The sequence below is a fragment of the Pempheris klunzingeri genome, chromosome 1, assembly GCF_042242105.1.
Source record: "Pempheris klunzingeri isolate RE-2024b chromosome 1, fPemKlu1.hap1, whole genome shotgun sequence".
In the NCBI taxonomy this organism is placed as follows: Eukaryota; Metazoa; Chordata; class Actinopteri; order Acropomatiformes; family Pempheridae; genus Pempheris; species Pempheris klunzingeri.
Genome location: NC_092012.1, coordinates 20148444 through 20167746, shown reverse-complemented (window position 1 = coordinate 20167746; position 19303 = coordinate 20148444). Strand labels below are relative to the sequence as shown.

Genomic DNA, 19303 nt, shown 5'->3' with positions numbered 1-19303 from the left:
CAGAGGTCTGTGACACATCAATGACCTCATAGTGTAAACCAATGTGTAAAGAAATGTTCTGACATGTTTTAGTGCCACTATGAAAGCAGCATACAGCAGTAGTGCAGCGTTTTTACTCAGTTTCCAGTGATATGTGGCGTTTTGTGAATGTTTTAATGTAATAATATGTGAAATATGAGTGAAGCCTAATTACATTGGGATAGAGAATTCATCAATGCACTCCCACTTGGAAAATACATGCACCATTCAGGGTCTCTGAATCTGACAAACTGACATTTCTGACATGTTGGTCCAGATCAAAACAAAAAAAATCCTTTTTTCTTGGCAGATCTTCCTCTAGTTAGGCAAGTTTTACATAATCCTTCCTGCTCAGCTAATGTACAAACACATGCTCTTTATCTTACTGGCACTGCATCATAGGTTTATAAAACTTGAATTGATTCATTCTTTTTCTCCGAGGCCTCCTGCCAGACAGCTTTCTCAGACCATGCAATCGTCTCTGCAACAGCAGCAGCTTTCTCTCTGTTGAACTAAGTGTATTTTGCAGTTTTCTTCTCTTTAAAAGAAAAGCAAACCTCTCCTCTCTATTTCTGGAAGAGGTCTTGAAAGTGAAACTGCCCTTCTCTAGGCGTAACTCGAGACCCTCATAACAGTTATTCATGACATCCGAGGCAAAGGGCAAAAGATAAAAACCTCTTTCACCTCTGTGCTGCTAAAATTGCACAACATCTGTTTTTCTGTGTCTCACTCCTCCACCTCTCTATATTCAGTTTGACTTCCATCCATCCATCCATCCATCCATGCTCTTAACACTACTGTAGGTAACATAAACACACCGAGTCTCTCTTCAGACCACCGTAGCGGGAGATGCAATGAATAAGTGTGTGTGTGTAATACTACTGGGACGCTCTTGGGAAGCGCAGCACAAAGTGTGTATTGACAGCATTTTTTTTACTTGGACTTCAGGGCATTTTGCTCTCCAGTCAAAATCATATTTTGTCACCATTAAAAAGAAAACTGTCAGAGGCAGAATGAACCACGCTGAACACAAACATGAACTTTTCAGTTTAGCCCCAAGGTGTTCTGGCTGAGCTCTGCCTCAGAGAGAGTTGATCTGGGTGTAGAAACTTCTGTTTGAACTGTGGTTCCAAATGCTTCAGCAGCGTCGGGCTGACTTGCTCCAAAATGACTGGAAAATTAAAGATTTTCTCAAACGATCCATCAACCACAATATGAGGTGACACTTGATGCTTCATTTTCTTTGCATCAGAGAGTTAGTGGATTCTACGGGAACAAGCTGCTTCTTACTGTGATCAGTACATATAGACACATTGCCAAGTTTAAACACTGTTACCTATTTATTGTGATATTTTCTGTTTTGTTAGTGCCCTTCTCTCTGCTCTCCTTCCTCACAAGCTCATCATTGTTTACTTTCTCATACTTATGACAAGCTTAACCACAATCATGACCTTGTATCCCATAAATATGAAGCTCAGTGGGGTTGGGGCATGTCTCTCATCAGTGTGAATCCTTTACTGTGAAAAATGAAATCTAGAGGACGCACCGAGGTAAAATTCAAATGTGTTTTTTTACTGGACGTGACCTTGTCTTTCAGTGGTTTATCGCAGGTCCTTGATGTCACGTGTAGCCGGTTATAAACACTGTTTGGAGGCAAGTTCTAGTCTGCCACAGAAAGAGAAGAGCACATGAAGTTTCAGCCAAAGTCCTCTAATCAGCAAACATGTGTGATCCAGACTGGACAGCCGACATGCTGAGACCCACTTTTGGTTTACCGTACAGGAAGTGGTGCAGCAGTCATCGCGGGCAGAGAAGCTGAGCTCACATTCTACTTGAGGCTTCAACTCAAGTCAGTGACTTTACTGATTATGCTGCTCATTCTTTTCTGGAATAATCATGTTCATAATTACACTTCTTGTCATTAAACTGCTTCTTTCTAATGTCCAAAATGTACTTTCATTCTCAAATTTTATGGATAAGAAGTCCCTCAAGAAATCCCCTCTGTTGAAGAAGATGTTGCGATATGATTGAAAGCTCCAGAACAACCACTAAATGAACCTTGCTGCAATATTGTTTTGTCCCACAAAGAATAAGAGATGCTGCAAATCCTTACAGCTGAAAAGTTAGAACTAGAACATGTGCTTTTTTCCCCCTGTAAACTGCTTTAAACAATTATTTGATCATCAATAGAACTTTTTCTGCCAATCACCTAATCAATGAACTGACTGACGCAGTGTTTCCCAGTCCTGGTCGTGGAGGCCAACTGCTGTTTTACATGCTTCCCTGATCCAAAATGAACGGGTTGTTATCAGGCCTCTGCAGAGCTTGATGACGAACTGATCATTCGAATCAGGCGTGCTGGAAACATGGAGGACATGCAGGGCCGAGGGGCCCCAGGAGCAGGACTGGGAATCATTGGACTAATTATTTTAGCATGTGGATGTATAAAAAACAACACGTTGTATTGTTTTTCATTGTTGTTTTTTCACATATTGAATAAAACAGAAATACGCCTAAATATATATTATGTTGTTTGATTGTTGTGTGTTAGGGTGGATGGAAGAATGGATGGATAGGAAGGTACAAAGAAGGGAAAGTGAAGGAAAGGAAAAGAAACGAAAGTGATCATCCTCCCTGTCTTTCAGTTTGTGTCTCTAACTTTGCAGGACTTCTTCAGAATCAGAGGAAAAGAGAGAAGCCTTGTGTTTTCTCCTGCAGAGTCTGTGGCGCCCCCAGTGTTTCCTCGGAGCAGATGCAGCTCCACAGCAGACACTGAAATCTTGTAGCTTGATGATCACGGATCCTCTCCCAGCTCCCAGAGCCACATAACTGAATTCTCCAACAATCACTTCCTGCAGGGACCGTCCCCACCCGCTTTAGTCGGCTTTAGCACGGCTCGACCCGCTGCCAGTCCCGGCCCTCCTCCGGGCTGCCTGAGCCGGTGTTTGATTGGATTAGAGTGGGCTAGCCTTTGCCCTCTAACCCCGTTGATGTTGGCTGGCTGCTTCCTGCTCCCTCCGCTCCCCGTGGCCGACTGACGAAGCCTGCCGAAGCCGCACGGCGAAGCGCTCTGCACGGACACAGCCGACCGGGACGAGCCGCTACAGCCAGACCAGAGCAGAGCTGAGCCGAGCCGAGTCGAGCTGAGCTGAGCCACCGCACACACAGGCAGGCGGACGGAAAAACGAGGCAGCCATGCGGAGGAAATCGAGGATACTGTTATGTTTTGCGGTGCTGTGGGTGCTGGGGATAGCCTACTACTTCTACTCGGGGACAGCGCTGAGTCGAAAGGTAGGATTTCCGTTCCTCGACTGCTTTTTCTGGCTAACGTCACACGGTCCGTGTCGGCGTCCGTGCGGATGTTTTCTTCCAGGACAAAGCGAAGATGAAGCGGCGTGATTTGGCGCTGATGTGCCTCTCTCCTTCTTTTCGGGGGCTTGGTTTTGCGGCTGCACCGATGCTGTGAGGAATGTGATAAAGGGCCTGCTAGTATCAGTGGGCATTGATTTGGTGGAGATGAGAGTAGACAAGGGCAGCAGGGTAGCGGAGCTGGCCGGTCGCCGTGCTCGGACCTCCCGCGGTGCCGGTGATTGCCTTCCCGTGGCAGCGGGAGCGCAGCGCGGCCACACCGGGCAGCCGGCTGACCACTTAACGCGGTGGCGCCGGTTAATGTGAGGGCAGAATAAAGGTGAAAGCATGCACAGTGGTTGTTATTAATATTAGGCTGCTGGCCTGGTTCACAGGGCCGGAGGGGGGGCTGGTAGCCTATAGAGCACGTCAGCACAAGCTGCTGCTCCGAGAAATGAGCAGAGATCAGGAAGTATGCAGATTATGGCCGGGTTACAGCACTGATACACCATGCTGTCAGGACGTGATTCTGTTTAAAAGGGGGATTAAAACACTAGTTCATCTCTTCTACTGCGGGGAAAACCTAGATTTAAGTCTACTGCTGTGATGTCCAGGTTCAGATGTCACCGTGTTAGGTAACTTACACCAAGCTGGAATTAGTGCAGCCAGGAGTCCCTGGAACAACCCTGTTTAGAGGTCCAACTTTCTGTTTCTAACTTGATAGGTCATCTCTCAAGGGAAAAAATGTTATGATGTTGTTGATGATTTTTCCACCTCCTCAAAAAAGAAACCGCTCCTCCTTTGTCCTTTTTATTGAGTTATGATAAATTGAATGTCATGTGAGACACATGAAGAAGCCACCTTAGACCCTAGTGAAAGATACCATCATTGTTCCCTTTTTTCTGACAGACCAAACGTTTCCTCGGGACATGACCTGAAAGATGAATGAAAATACTTGTTAGTTGCAGCCCGATTCAACAGCACCACAAACAGTAGCCTTCAAAATGACCTCAAAGTTCAATCAGCAGCTCTCTGAAACAGAGCAAACACAAACTGAACGTTATAACCTTCATGAAGGGAGGATTCGGCTCCACCGACCCATCGGACTGAACCAATTTCATCTAGGTGTACCTAATAAACTGGTAATTGTGTTAAAGTTATGTCTTTATGCTGAAACACAACATTCATCGTCAATGCTGTTACAGCACCGTCTTAAACTAGTAGGCCAGCAGTGGTAGTGGTGTCAGCTGCCAAGAGTGATGCTGTGTATGTGCACACATGGATTCATGATATACCAGGCCTGTACACGAAATAGTTCATCAAGCGTGAAATGTTAGTTAAATATCCTCCAGGTGTTCACATGTGGAAGACGTCTTACCATTGTGTGTGTGTGCGTGTGTGTGTGTGTGTGTGTGTGTGTGTGTGTGTGTGTGCGCGCGTGCGCATGCTAATATAAGCGTGTGTACTGCTGTGTGTATGTATGAAGTAATCTGCATGGGCGGTTGTGTGCACAGTACACTGCCTCCATTACCCCTCTAGCTTTGTGTGTGTGTGTGTGTGTGTGTGTGTGTGTGTGTGTGTGTGTGTGTGTGTGTGTGTGTGTGTGTGTGTGTGTGTGTGTGTGTGTGTGTGTGTGTGTGTGTGTGTGTGTGTGTGTGTGTGTGTGTGTGTGTGTGTGTGTGTGTGTGTGTGTGTGTGTGTGTGTGTGTGTGTGTGTGAGAATGTCCTGTGTGTATTCCACCTGTCTCTTGTCTTGTCCTATCTGTCTCTCTGAGTTTGCTGTGCTTCAGTCAACCAGGGCAGCCCTTTTACTTTTCCATTAGGCTGATAGCTGTGTGTAGGTGTGTGTTTGTGTTGTGTGTTTGATGAGGGGGGTCAAAGTGACACTCGATGATAAGCAACTTTCCCTGGTGTTGGATTGCATGCAGCATTAATATGGAGCCTGGATGATGGGCTGCACCTGGTTGGTGTCTTTGCACAAAGGGAGATTTAATCTTCTTAAACAAAGGTGGTGCAGCACAGGTAAAGTGTTGTTTTCCATCACATCATCTCACATCGTCCCTTTGAAAGAGTTGTGGCATTTATTAAGTTCTCGCTGCTGTCATGAAACAGACTTTGTAACTGTAGTCAAGTGGATTTTCCAAAAGCATTCGACACTCGCACAAAGCCTTCGTGTTAAATGGACTAAATTCTCTGGACCACGGACCCCTTGAAATGAAATTACAACTAACTTCTCTTAAAATGCTTGCTCTAAATATATGGGAAATCCAAAATGTAATATTTGTAGCTAGTTGTTTTGGTGGTCTGTGGAGGTACAGTAACGATTACTCTCTATTGATTATCTGTTCAGTTCACTGTTTAAAGTCAAAAAAGATTTAAAGATTTAAAATGCCCAAAAATGAGTTCCCAGAGTCCAACATGATGTCTTAAAATTGCAAGTTCTGTCTGACTGACTTTCCAAAACCCCAAAAACTCAAAGTACATTGTTAAGAAACTGAGGAAAAACGGTGAATCTTCATATTTGAGAAGCTGGCACCAAAATGTTTGGAGTATTTCTTTAAAAAAATTGAAAATCATATAAAATATATCATAATTTAATCATAATTTATAGGGATTAATTTTCTGTCGGTTGGCTGATTGTTTCAGCGCTACGGCCCTTTCCATCAACTCTTAATATGGAAAAAGTGGTTCCCTAATGTTCTCTTACCTTTTTCCTCTCTTGGCAACACATAGGTGAGCTTGAAAGCTTGTGTATGTAATTATACAACAGGTCTCAACATTTTGCCAGCAGCCATTTGTTGGGAGTTATGCTCAAAGTGTCATTCAAAAGTTTGTACATTCATTCATTCATTCTTTAGACTTGAGATATTGGTGACTTGCGGATGTTCGTTTAGTAGTGCAGAGAAAGTTCGAAGCAGCTAATTCCAAAAAGAGGTCATTTATATGCAGCACATTTTTCAGCCAGAACTCCCTCAGCCCCCTCTTCCTGCTCACAAATAGCGCCTGCATCCAACATTACACTTCACACAGATTCGTGTTGTAGTGTCATCGCTGCGTGCGAGCGCTGTGGCGAAGTCAGAGGCCGGCAGGTCTGTGCCTGCCAGCCTGAGCAGGACTCGCACTATCACGACAGCTAACTCAAATGCCCACTTCTGAATAATCTGAAGGACGGTGTCTCTGCCAGAGGAATTCATTCAGCTGGCTCCTCCAGCTCCGTCATACACCCATGATACTGTGGCTCTGAACATCAAAGCACTCACCCAAACAGCAGTTCTACTGTTATCAGTTTGAAAACATCCTATTTGGGAAAGTGTCTCTCTTGTGGAGTGTGTAATGCCAAATTAAAGACACTCTGAACACAGTATCCGTGCCTGTGAGCGAGCACAGTGCCCTGTGGAAAAATGAACATTGCCATTTATGACAAAGTCCTTGCGAGCTGTTTTGGACTGAAATGTCACCATGTGTCTCCAGAGGTCAGGAGCAAGCCTTCTGTACAAAATGTTCCTCATATCTTTGAGTTAGAGCTACGACACCGTGAAAGCTTGTCTTTCTTTTATTAATGTGTGCTGTGATACTGTGGATTGAGCACTGAGCGCTACTTGAGGCTTACCTAACTATCGACAATGTGCAGCCTCGTGTTTGATCAGATGAGTTCAGCCATTCATGTTGCAGTTTATGTAAAATCATAGGAAAAAGTAGAACTGCTCCTATCATGGAATTCTTTACAAAAGGCCCATGCTTTCTTATAGACATTAGTATTATCTTTCTGTGCAGTTTTATGACGAGTTTTCTCCCTTCCTCTTTCTCCCATACACAGTATGTTGAAAAAGAGGAAATCTTGGGAGACACCCAGCAGCTAAACTCAGTACGAACCTGTGTCTGTAAATGCATTGTTGTACACAGGAGGATAATGTTTCAAACATAAGCTTGCTGGCTCACCAGGATGCCCCATTAAAGTCTTCCTTGTTGGACAGACCTCATAGGGTTTTTCCTGCCAGCCCTCTAGAAACCATCGTCCCACTGTTGAGTCTACTTTCCTGCTAATCAGCAACGTGAGAGGGGAGCTAAATGGCAGATAGGGGAGGGTGGCACCGAACCACAGGAAAAACCAACAAACACAGACTTCGTTAAGAAAGTTATCAGCTGTTTGAGTAAAGGCGCAGACGGATGGTAATTGGATTTATCAAAGTGGGAAACAGTGTGTGGCATGCACTCAAGATTTAATATCCACTTTGACCTGTGTCACATGTCTCTGTATATGTACAGCAGCACAAATGTAAGGTAACAACATCTTATCTTCATCAAATAGTGGGAGAACCACACACACACACATGTGGCCAGGACAGTCACGCCAGACTGACTCATACACACATGTTGATGCAGAGCTTGGCTCTCCCCCAAAGGTGGATCACAGCTCTGAGTAGCAAGTATTTCTCAGTGTGTTGTGATTAGCCAGAGGTTTGAATCAGCTTCTAGTCGGTGGAAGAGGATTCAAAGTGAGCTCAGTGCTTTTCTTGCAGTACAAGAGGAGGAGAACGGAGCACACATGAATTGGCCCAGCTGGGACTCAGAGTTTTTAACGCTGGCTGGTCCAGATCTCATGAGTGTGCTGAGTCTCTCTAATCTGCAGCTCTAGGCGTCCGGCTTCTGCCTGTCCGTTCATGCCTCAAACCTGAGCTTTATCAATAGATCTGTCTCTTGTTGCAGGCAGAGTTCACTGGCCCTGAGTGTTTGGTCGTTTTTAAAGCAGAAAAATGTTTGAACATCACACTCTCAGTGCAGGTGAAGGGGGTGATGTTGTGTTTTTGGAGTGTTTTGTCTGTGGCCTGTCATTTGGTGGGTAGTGCACAGAGCAGGCCAGATTCTGGCTCCTCAACATTGGAGCCTGCACTGTCTGCTGGAGGAAGACACTCAGTACACACACACACACACACACACACACACACACACACACACACACGCCCAGCAGTGCATGTGTAATCTTTACAGTTGGTTTTTACTGGATATGCAAGTTTAAGCACACACACACTGCTTTCCTCTCACCACTGAGAGCATGTGTTAGAGTTCCTGCTGTTGTGTAACTACGGCACAATCATCCAGCCAAAAGACCTGTGGCTTCAAAACCACTTGAGACCTCAGCAGTTCAATATGTTTATAATGTCAGAATACAATGTAATTTCAGCCAGGGAGCAGATCCATTATTGCTAACTTATTACATGCAGTTCCATAGAGCAAGCACTGAATCAATAAAAGGCTTAAATTAAGCTGGGGATCCAGCGGTGTCGAAACCCCTTCAGATATAGTTTTTGAAAAAAGTGTTGACTGTGTATGTATGTTTGTTATAAGTAACGATCACCTCTGACTGACTCAGACTGTAAAAAGAAGAAGTTGTGTCACTATTGTTGTTTTTTTAAAGGGTTCATTTTCTGCGGTTAAGTTAAATAAAACACTGTTTTGAACCAAGAAACTGCGTCACAGTTACACAACTTCGTAGCTGGGAGTCCCAGTAGAGAGACACTGTTGTTCTGTTGGACCAGCTCCACGTGTGTGTGTGTGTGTGTGTGTGTGCATGGAAAGGTGTGCCTTGCTCAAGGGACAGCTACATGTGGGAGGGAGAAGATGGTACTGTTTCATCTGGACCCTCCTGATCTTAAGATAAGATCAGATATTCCTTTATTAGTCCCACGACGGGGACATTTACAACATTACAACAGCAGTGGGTAACAAAAATAGAGCCTACAATTCAATTTGTATTGTAAAGTATAATGCAAACAATAAATAATAAACTAGTGGACAGAGACCTCAACAGGAGGAGCTATAAAACTATGTGCAGTTTAGGTATAGAAATAGAAACAAACATATACATAGGGGGAATACAAAAAAGAAGGGGGAGATATTAAAAAGAAAAAATCTTCCTTGCTAATTTGGGGAATTAACTGTCTGCTAAACTCCTCCCCAAAACACAGATTGTCCAATCATGTCGCAGGAACGTAACTAGACACAGGAGTCCTATCAAGCTTCTGATTTCTTCTCATGTTGATACTTTGTCCAGGGGGCTGTGACAGGAACGATGCCACAAACACAGGAGCCAAAGTGTCAGGAACGGATTGAACAGTGTGCTAACTATTCTAACATGAGATCCAGTTGTTAGCATGCTCGGCTAAATAGTGACAGTATTAACATTTCATACTACATTCTTTGGGGTTGCATTGAAGAAAGCCCTGCTCAGGAGAGCACGGCCACTGTCTGTAGTATTTCACCCACTGTGCTGAAGCTGTCCCAGAGAGCGGGCTAACGTTAGCTGCTCTGTTCTGCACTTTATTGGATTTAAAGAGGTTTACACCTGCAGCCCCAGCCTAACTTGTTATCCAAGATTACAGTTGTCCTCATCTTAAAAGCCTTTTTTTCTTGTACCGTACTGTTAAGAAATAAGAAAGCACACATCTATACCTTTGTTCTGCTTGTCCGTGTACTCTGACTTGTTGCTTGGGACGTGCAGCTTCAACCTCTGTCTTTTAGCATGAAACCATCAAATGCATATTTAAGACACCTTTTACAGGATTCCTCTTTAGTACAAGTCAACTGGAAACATTAAAGAGTCAACCTGAGATGACGATTTCAACCAATTAGAGCTAACATTAGCTCAGTTGGCTGCTATCTGAAATAAATGACCTGCCACTGAAACCAATGCAGACTGCATAATGTGCCACGTGACGATAGGAATCTTCACGGGCATAGCAACAGTAATCAAGGGGCAGAGCTTAGAAAATGGTCAATTAAACCTTGGATTTATGGTAATGTAGGCCAACAAGGACAAAGAAAGAGGTGGATGATCGAAAGATGAAGCAAGAATGATGAGACGGGGGAAACATGGTGGTAGAAAAAAGAGTGACTGGATCCAAAACAGGAGGATGGTGGGTTGTGTCAGGTTTGGCAGCTTTTATTTCCACCAGTCAGAAAGTGTTAGCCCTGATCTGCCAGGTCTGAAACCCAGTGACTGACTGGCTGTGATGAGCTGACAGACAGCTGTGTAGATACCAGCAGATAGAGACTGAGACATTGCCAAGACACACAACAGGCAGTTTAGTTAATAACACCTCAAAGGCTGGTGTTTAAAAGAGCATATCTTTTCAGATCATACTGTCATTCTTCTGCTAGAAGACCGTTTCACTAGATCTGTAGCATCTGTGGCATGAGATATCCACCCCTCCCGGTCATTGGTGGATTCATTGTGGTTAAACACAACAGCATGTTGCATCTGTGAGTGAGCTCTAAACTGAATTATTTTCCTCTTATGAAGATTTTCTTCCCTGGCAGACAGACCTGGCAGAGAAGTTGAAAGGGATGAAGATATCCATTGTTCATGGGACCAGTGCTGAGATGATTTTCAAATATCTGTTTTTTATTCAAACATCAAGAGAAAACAGAGCAACCCTCTGGTATTCAATTAGTCACCGAGAGGCAAACTGTGCTAGCTGCTTCACAACATTGACGCCTCCGGAGCTCCACAGTGATGCAAATGTTCAGGTCAGCAGTAATCTGTGCTCCTCTTATCAGGCTAAACTATTCAAAAAGGTCCGATAAGGAGTGCAAGTGGCCGTGATGTTTTGCCTGTGCCCTATTTGAGAGAAGGACGTTCATATCACTTATAAAATTACAGTATTACACGTCTAATTGCAACAAACACCCATGTAATATAGCTGGTACACTTCCAGTCACTGCCACTGGACTGTGTAATCATTTCCTTTGGTTTTTATCTGTGAAGCACTTGGAAAGAGCTATACAAATAAACTTTGATTGATTTGATTGACTGTGTAATGCTTTAAGGAATACAGTGCTCTCTGTTTTATGTGTGACTGGAATTATAAAAAGGATGTGCACCTTTTTTTTTGAAAATACATTTTATAAAAATGCAGAAAAATGTATCTCACTAAGTGCAAGGTTTTTGCCATTTCTTTTTTGATTTAGCTGCTCCTGCAAACCAACTTTAATGTCATTATTCAACCACCTGAAGGACAAAGTGCTGCACTGACAGCTGAGTGAGTGAAATCTGTCACCCTGTGTTTTGAAAATCAGGGGAGCAGTTTACTCTTGAGTTGCCAATCATAGGTAGAGTTAGTTAGTTGTGCTTGCTGTGATCTAACATTGGAACTATCAGCTCTTTTTTTATCTGTGGCATATTTAACCTCCCAGGCAAATAAAAGAAACCGTCTGTATCAGCATATGCATCATTTCTGTAGAGAGTATTTTGGCGCAACCTGTTTTTCTTGAAGGATACAAAATCTCTGCATCTCCCATCTGCCCCGCTCTCAGCTGTGTGTTGCTGCCGACTTACGAAACAAGTGGAACACAGAGCCGATCGAGGTTCAGGCATCCCGGCCTCCCACCTCATCTTCATCCTGAAACATTTGCAGCAGACGTGTGTGAATCTGTCACATTTGGGTCACAGAATCCTGGTGCTGACATTATGCATCAGCCTCAACCTTAAATGAGGCACAGATCTTTTTTTTTTTTTACTCTTCTGAACAGAATTTTTGGCATTTTTTGACAACATCTAGAAAATAGTATCACAGTAATCATAACAAATGATACTTTAGCATGTGCTGGTGATGCATCATGCAGACTAGTTAAATCTAATGGTCAGTGCAAGAAATAATATTCTCTAATATGATTCCAGATGTTGTATTGTTTGATTACAGCACGATTCATCACAGACAATACTGAAATATTGCCCAGTGATGGCTTCTCCCTGATGAATGAATCCATCAGTAAGCCTTGTAGAGAGAAGGGATGGCTGTGGCTCGTTCCGTCAGATGTGTTGTCTGTGGAGCAGCTTCAACAGCAGCACAGCAAAGACCAATCTCTGTTGAAACTCGGCAGCAACTGATTTTTAAAATGGCCAAATAATGGCTGGCCATCTGCCAGAGATGTGGGCAGATAGATTTTTCGACACTGGTCTGGTGGGAGGTGTTAATTTCTCACCCTGCATCACATCGTGGCCGTTCAATGATGAACCGGCTTTTGTTGCAGCTTTACTCAGTACAAATGTCGTCCTGTAAGAAAAAACCCACCATAAACACTCGCAGTATCAGTTAAATACCAGATATCAGTGATGTACTTTGTCTTTCTCGTGTTTTTCAATTTAATTGTTGCTTTTTCTTTATGCTTTTATTGGCTTATTACTATTAAATCTAGGTTTTGCAATGCTGAGCTTCCACTGCACCTCTGACTCTTCCTTGATATCTATGATTAAGGGCCACATACAAGTGACATGGCTCCTTGGCCCTCTTTCTTGCCATGTCACCATTTTGCGCTGAAGGTGAACAGTTGTGCAGGGGGAAGAAGGTGCAGATAGAACCAATTTCTCCACTGACAGCAGCCTTGACAGACAGGAATGCAATGCAGTCAGAAGACACGTGTTTTATGTAATTGCAACCCGCAGTTTTTCTCAGCTGGAACAGCTGTCACTATCAGCGCTTCTCAGACATGCTCTCTGAATGTTGCCTAAAGGAACTGCAGCAAAAGTGGGGAAAAAGGAGGTTAAAAGAGCAACTGCAACGTCCGATAAATAAAGCATTTCTGATTCTGACTGATGGGTCGCCAAAAAGGTAAATTAAAATAGTTAATATATATACACAATACCTTTTTAAATGTGTAAAATAAAGGTTGCTTTTATTGATTAAAGTACACGACATAGACCTACTGTATGAGTGACTTCCATTACTGCTGCTACTCATGACCTCTCCACCCTGGTGACCCCCCCACGCTGTCCTGCACGCTGCGACAGCACTCAGAACGAACACCCGACTGCACGTAAACGACCATAAAAGGGACCAAATTCCACAGTAAAGCTTGTAATGTTAGTGGTCAATGCTAATAAAGGAGAAGATGCTTGTAAAGTGTCTTTTTACAGTATGTTGAAATGGGTTTCAGGAAGCAGAGGTGCTGACTGGGCTCTACTGGCTGCCTCTAGTTTAGAACAGGGAAGAATCAGAGTAAATGACTGACAAAATGGCTGACTGGTTAAAGTCAGCCTGCTAGAACATCGCATGCCAGTATATGAAAGTATATGAGTCATGACACGATGGATGCAAGTGGATTGAAATGAAAATGAATAATTAGAGTGCCAGTGTGTGTGTGTGTGTCTTTGACCACATGTTTTACTATTCAGCTGGTTTTCCTGTGGGCTTGCCTCGCCTCTCCTCCCAGGGACACGTCAACAGGTTTAGGACCTTTGTGTTTGTGTCACAGACTGTCCTGTGTTCATGCATCAACTTATTACACAGTTTGGCGTGGCAGAAATATTTCTTTTCCCACTCACCCCTTCAAGTTAAGTTACTGTGCCTGACCTGGATATTTAAAAAAAAAACAGTGAAAAAAGTGGCTTGAATGCAGCATGAATAGGAGTCGTCTGTCCTAGTGGTTGAAATTCCGAAGGAAAAAGCCTGAAAATCACATCACTGACTCCTGAGACAGCACCGCTAGTCTGGTGTTAGAAACAGACCGCTACTGTATGGCGTACTCCTCCTGTGACAGGCGCCTTGGATGGTGGTTCTGTAAAAATAGATGCATGTATTTATACATTTAACGTGATTGTTAAGTATGCCTGTTTTTTTTTTTTTAACAGAAACCCTTCATTTTGACATGAGCTCGGCCCAAGGTTCCTATCAGCAAGGGTTTATGTTTAATGTGTCTCCTCAGCACCAGACCAGTTCTGCTGCCTCAGGACGGTACAGTCTGTGCCAGCTGTAATTGTATGACTTCATGTACAATGATTTATGGTAGGAAATTCTTTGTTACTCCAAATAAGCTGCTGCACCAGTCAGGGATACCAGCGTTGCCAGTGAACAGTTTGGCAAACACTGAAACAGGTTTCAGGCTCACTTCTTTGCTACTGGGCCAATCAAAAACACTGACGGAGGTGTTTTGGATAGCTTTACACTCGCCAAAAACATTGGCTAGTCCTCATCTAAAAGCTTTCCCCCTTGAAATATTTAAAGTGGAAATATGCCGTTTGAAACTAGGAACAATAAAGAAAAAGTCTAACTTCTGTATTGCTGGTCCAAATATGCAAGCCAAGTAGTTAAAAGACAGGGTTATATTATTTAAGACAAAATAACAGGCAGATCCTCTCCTCATCATACTTCCAACACTTGCACTACACGGCTTTAAACTGCACCACAACATCACTGCTGTTTCATCCTTGTTCGTGTCTTTTTAGCATCAAGTCATGCACGTAGCCATTGTGTTCATATTTAACACTCATTTACAAGTTCTTGTTATTTAAAAAAAAAAAAGTCAGCTGGAGACACTAAAAAGTGAGCCGGAGACTGTTTTCAACCAACTCCTAAAGCTCATGTGAGGATAATTAGCTAGCTACAGCTGATACAATCTGCCAACAACAATTATTTTTATTTCAGTCTGCAAAAACCGAGAACTGCAGACTAGAAATAAGAAGCCTGCTTTTATCGACCTCCGTCTGAAATTAAAGAGCAATTGTTTTGTTTTTTTGTTTTGAACGTCTGTAAACATTTCCAGTGGTAAAGCTGCCACAGTTAGAATCATTGTAAACTGTGTACGTGCAGCGAGAGCAGAAAGCTCCACTGACATAGCAGCAGTATCTATGCTTAACGAATGGCCAATTGTCCAAATATGATCTTTGAGGTGTGTGTGTGTGTTTAGTAATGCCTGTTCCCCTGACTCAGGCTATATTTCAGCGTGTGATGATGGTAAACTCCCTAGTTTCTCTCCAGCAGTCCATATGGTAATGCACTCATTTCCCCCTGCCTCTCCCTCTCTTTCCCCTCTATATTTCCTTTCTTTCTCCCCTGGTTATTTGCTTTCTTTGTGTTTCTCTCTGGCACAAATATACTTTTTTCTATTCTCATGCTGTTTGTCTTTTTATTTTTTGATTTTAGTCTGTTTGCTGTGTTGAAGTAGGCCAGAATTTCAGCCGGTCACCCTGGGAGCCAATTATGAAAACACAAACTTGTTGTCATGTACAGTCCCTCCAGAAGCAGGGCTGTGACCCACTTTGGTCCCCCTAACCCTCAGCTTTAGAAACCACCACCTACACAAAGGGTGCCACAGAATATCCCGAGCTCTTCGGCCAGCAGGCCTCATGTCTTTTTCTGCGTGCGTTTCTGCCTTAAAAGGTAGGTTTGATTTATCTGTGCTTTCAGCTCGGTGGGGGTGGAGCAGATGTGATTGTGTCGGACCCCATTAGGATAGGCCAAGAATAGCTAAAACCATCTAACACCTTAGCGAGAGTTGGTTTGAAATGAGTCGTTTCACGCCCTCTCCACTGCATGTTATACACTCTTCCAGTCTAACGTCATGCTGGAGACGAGGCCAAGTCTGCTGCTACGTACAGCTGAGCCCACACTTTGGGAGGCAGTGTGAGGACGGTTTACTCTTTTTACTGGCCTCACCGTTCCCGGATACATGCACCGTTTGATTATAACACATACATACAGATGATACAGTCTGCTGTTAGCTGCATTTGTTTCCAGCACAGCCAGCCTCTCCTCTCACTCTTCCCCCTGCTGCCTTCCATTAACAACATGGCAGCCTCAGCGTGTGTGATGTTCGCGCAGGTCAGAGTTCACCGTCGCCACCCTGCCTGTGAATGATCGGCCCAACGGTGTGTAACTGCAGCAGCGCAAGGATTGACTGCTGTGAGCATGGCTCACGTCAGCCGACTGATTGAAATGTACGAACAAAGCTAAATGAAATTGCACTTTCTAAACTACAATGGCAGGATGGAGATGGATTGCGGCACCAGAGCATTTGTATTCTGGCTGGACTGACGTCTCTGCTGTTTCTGTTGCCAGCAGATTGCTAAACTCTCCCTCTATTATTCACTGTTCTCACAGTTCTTAAAATAGCAGCACACTAGAAATGAAATCAAACTTAGTTATTGCTCTGAAAGTAAATGGCGCTGAAAGTAAATGCCAGCAGACTCACGTGTTCACGGAATAACTCAATGTGTTGGTGAACTTCAAGACAAGAGCCATGCTGGATGGTAGGATCGTAGTACCGCACCCTCTCACAGCCTCAGTCAGCCGAGATCGAATCTTGTTACAATAGAAAAACGCAGTGTCAACAGGGGAAATAAACCACAGACATGCAGCCCATAGGACACATTTAAATAAAATGACAAACGTGTTAAAATTTAATTTAATTCATCCACTGAATCTGTGATCATCCAGGCCAACGCAGTACATCATAAACCAGCCAGTTAGCCTGTGCAAACAGGCTGATCTTTAATTATATTTCTACTTTTATTTGTTGTGACACATTGTGGCCAGATTTCAGGCACGACAGTTGTGTTGTGGAGAACTTTCAGCACAGATTTCTCAGACACAATGAAGAAACAACATGGCATAAGAAGACAGGAAATGTGCTTAAAAGAAAGAAGAAGAACAATACAGTATGTACAAACTCTGCTGGACTGGCCCATGCAGATAAATACACTGGCTGGCTGTTGGCGTGTAATGATAAGGGTTCTTTCAGCAGCCTTTTGAATTGAACCACGGCCAAATATTTGTGGCAACTGAATCTAACTGTGACCAACACACCCTAAAATGGGATACACCCTAATCTGTCAGAGCAGTTCATAAAAACAGCTTGATTAAGGTCTGTAATATGTCACTGTCTGGTTACTGAAACTGTAGGTCATAACTCAAAGTGAGAGCTGTGACTTTCCCCAGGGAGAGCTGCATGATGAGAGTAGCAATTTGTTTCAAAGGGCCTGTATCCCATTACAGGGAAAAAAAATCTCCTTTGTGTGCCAGAAAAGTTACAGGACAAGAGTTGGAGTATGTAATTAGCCTTTTGTTAAAAGTCTTACATCTGCTCCCCTTCTGTAGCTTCAGCCAGTTGAACACATTAGGGAATTTTACCGTAATACAAGCTGAGATCCTGGAGTGGTTATGACAGAAACACGACCTCATACACGCACATTATCGGGGACCAGTCAGGACCAGATGCACTAAAAAAACAACTGCAAAAACTGCTATTTATGAATAAACAACATGCCGCGTGGGCACCTCTGTGGAGGTGGAGTGTTTGTCCCAGAGGCAGGCCATCAAACATCACACTGTATTTACACACATCGGTTCGCTTGTTGCAGAGCTTTGTCAAGGCTGAGAAATGACCCAGATGATGTCATAGCGATTTGCGGAGACCACAGATATGCCACAGAAATCTGGTGTTACAAACCGTGGGCGTGGAGTTTACCAGACTGGATGGGTTGAATGAAAGATGGTTTGAGTTGCATCACGGGAGGAAGAAGTACTAATGTTGAATTTTCTTAAACTTAAAGCCTTGATGTTATCAGGACATTGTGCAGTTTCACCATTTGTTAGTGAGTGTTTACGTCTTGTTGTCCTCCATGTATGACTAAATAGCAGCACTCAGATTTGACCAGCTGATGTCATCAGACACAGTGTGTAATGACAGACTGACAGGCTGCTGTAGACGTGATGGGAAGGATGTTATCGGTGCAAGGACAGAAGAAGTCTGGTTTATGTCCAAACAGGAGTGTGTCGACATGCATTAATTAACAGTGGGAGTGGGAGTGGGAGTGGGCCTCAAGTATTTGCAAGTGGGTTTCATTTGACAACTGAATACAACTTAATTATGTTTCTGAGAGTTTTTCAGTCTAGAGCAAAGTGTACGTGTGCATACGTCGGCAATACGTTTGGCTTTGAATCTACACAAAAATGTATGCAGCATGCACTTAACGGCAGACATGTTGAGGAAACTGGGAGGGGGGGGTCTTGGCTTTGGTTCTGCCTAAACACACACACTGAAGGAAAAAAGCATACATTCCCTACCACTACTACTCACATCCATGCATCCTTCCTCTGTTGCCCTACAGAAAACTTTTCTCCTTGTATGGGAAAGAAAATATTTATAGACTTACACACACACACTCACACACACGTGCACACACTCCTATGGTATGAGGTGGTATGTGGTGCTGTGTTGCGATTTCAGCAGCTATCAGTACTGTAGCACTGGTGACCTCAGCGTCGTTATTACTGTAAATTCACCCAAAGCTATTTACACCTTTTGATCTCTCTGCCTTCCCTTGCAGCAAAACCCTCCATTTTATCCCCATTATATTCTCTTTGAAAACATCGGGAGCTGCAATTTTCACAAATCACAATCATTTTGGCGTAATAACATGAGAAAAGCACCTCCCAACAAACGGACTGTCTTAAAGCAAGAAGGAACCTTTCTGGTGGTAATCACAGACCCCCGCTGTGGTGGAAGAGGGGACAATCATTTAGTGTTAGCAGGGAGGGGGTGGGTGGGTGCATCAAAGAAGGGGGGTTTGTGGGGAAAGAAAAGAGAGGAAGCAAGTGGTTGATGAAAGAGTTTGTACAACTGAATTGGGGAGTTTAACATCCCCACCCTGCCCACCCCACCACCCTGGCCTACTTTTTCCCTCTGCTGACACACTCAGATGATTCAGCACTTCACTCCATCGCCTCCCTGCTTCATCTTTCATCCTCACCGTCCCAAGGCTTTCTCTCCTGCTACGCTCTCCTCCTCCCCCTTGCCTTGTCTTGTTTTGCATTCCCTCTTTTAGTGTCTCCAGCAGCGCCTTCTCCTTTTTCTGAAAATTGAATCTGAACTTGCCCATTATCAGGAGTAATTTGTTCAAATTAATTCTCAAACTCCTGCTGACTAACAGTGGGGAATAAGCGGCTTTCACAATGCTGAATAATCATTACCGCCACATAAAAATCTGACATTTCCAAAAAAGATTTCAGGGATGGAAACATTCCAATTTTGTTTGTAGATGACTATCAGTTTTTGGCCCTATAATGCCTCCTGATGGGGGCGTTATGATTCCCTTGAGTGGAACTCATTTAGCACTTACAGGATCATCTTTAAATGCATGTGGGGCGATGAAAACCACATA

At 43.6% G+C, this 19303-nt stretch overlaps 1 protein-coding gene across 1 annotated transcript in view; it reads left to right on the top strand.

The window, feature by feature from the left end:
- Positions 1 to 3160: 3160 nt before the first annotated feature.
- The window catches only part of galnt2 (UDP-N-acetyl-alpha-D-galactosamine:polypeptide N-acetylgalactosaminyltransferase 2), a 51528-nt gene continuing 35385 nt past the window's right edge, over positions 3161 to 19303 (top strand). Inside the window, exon 1 of the mRNA XM_070845739.1 lies at positions 3161 to 3309. Coding sequence (XP_070701840.1) covers positions 3214 to 3309 — 96 coding nt within the window. The 5' untranslated portion in view covers positions 3161 to 3213. The remainder of the gene's footprint in view (positions 3310 to 19303) is intronic.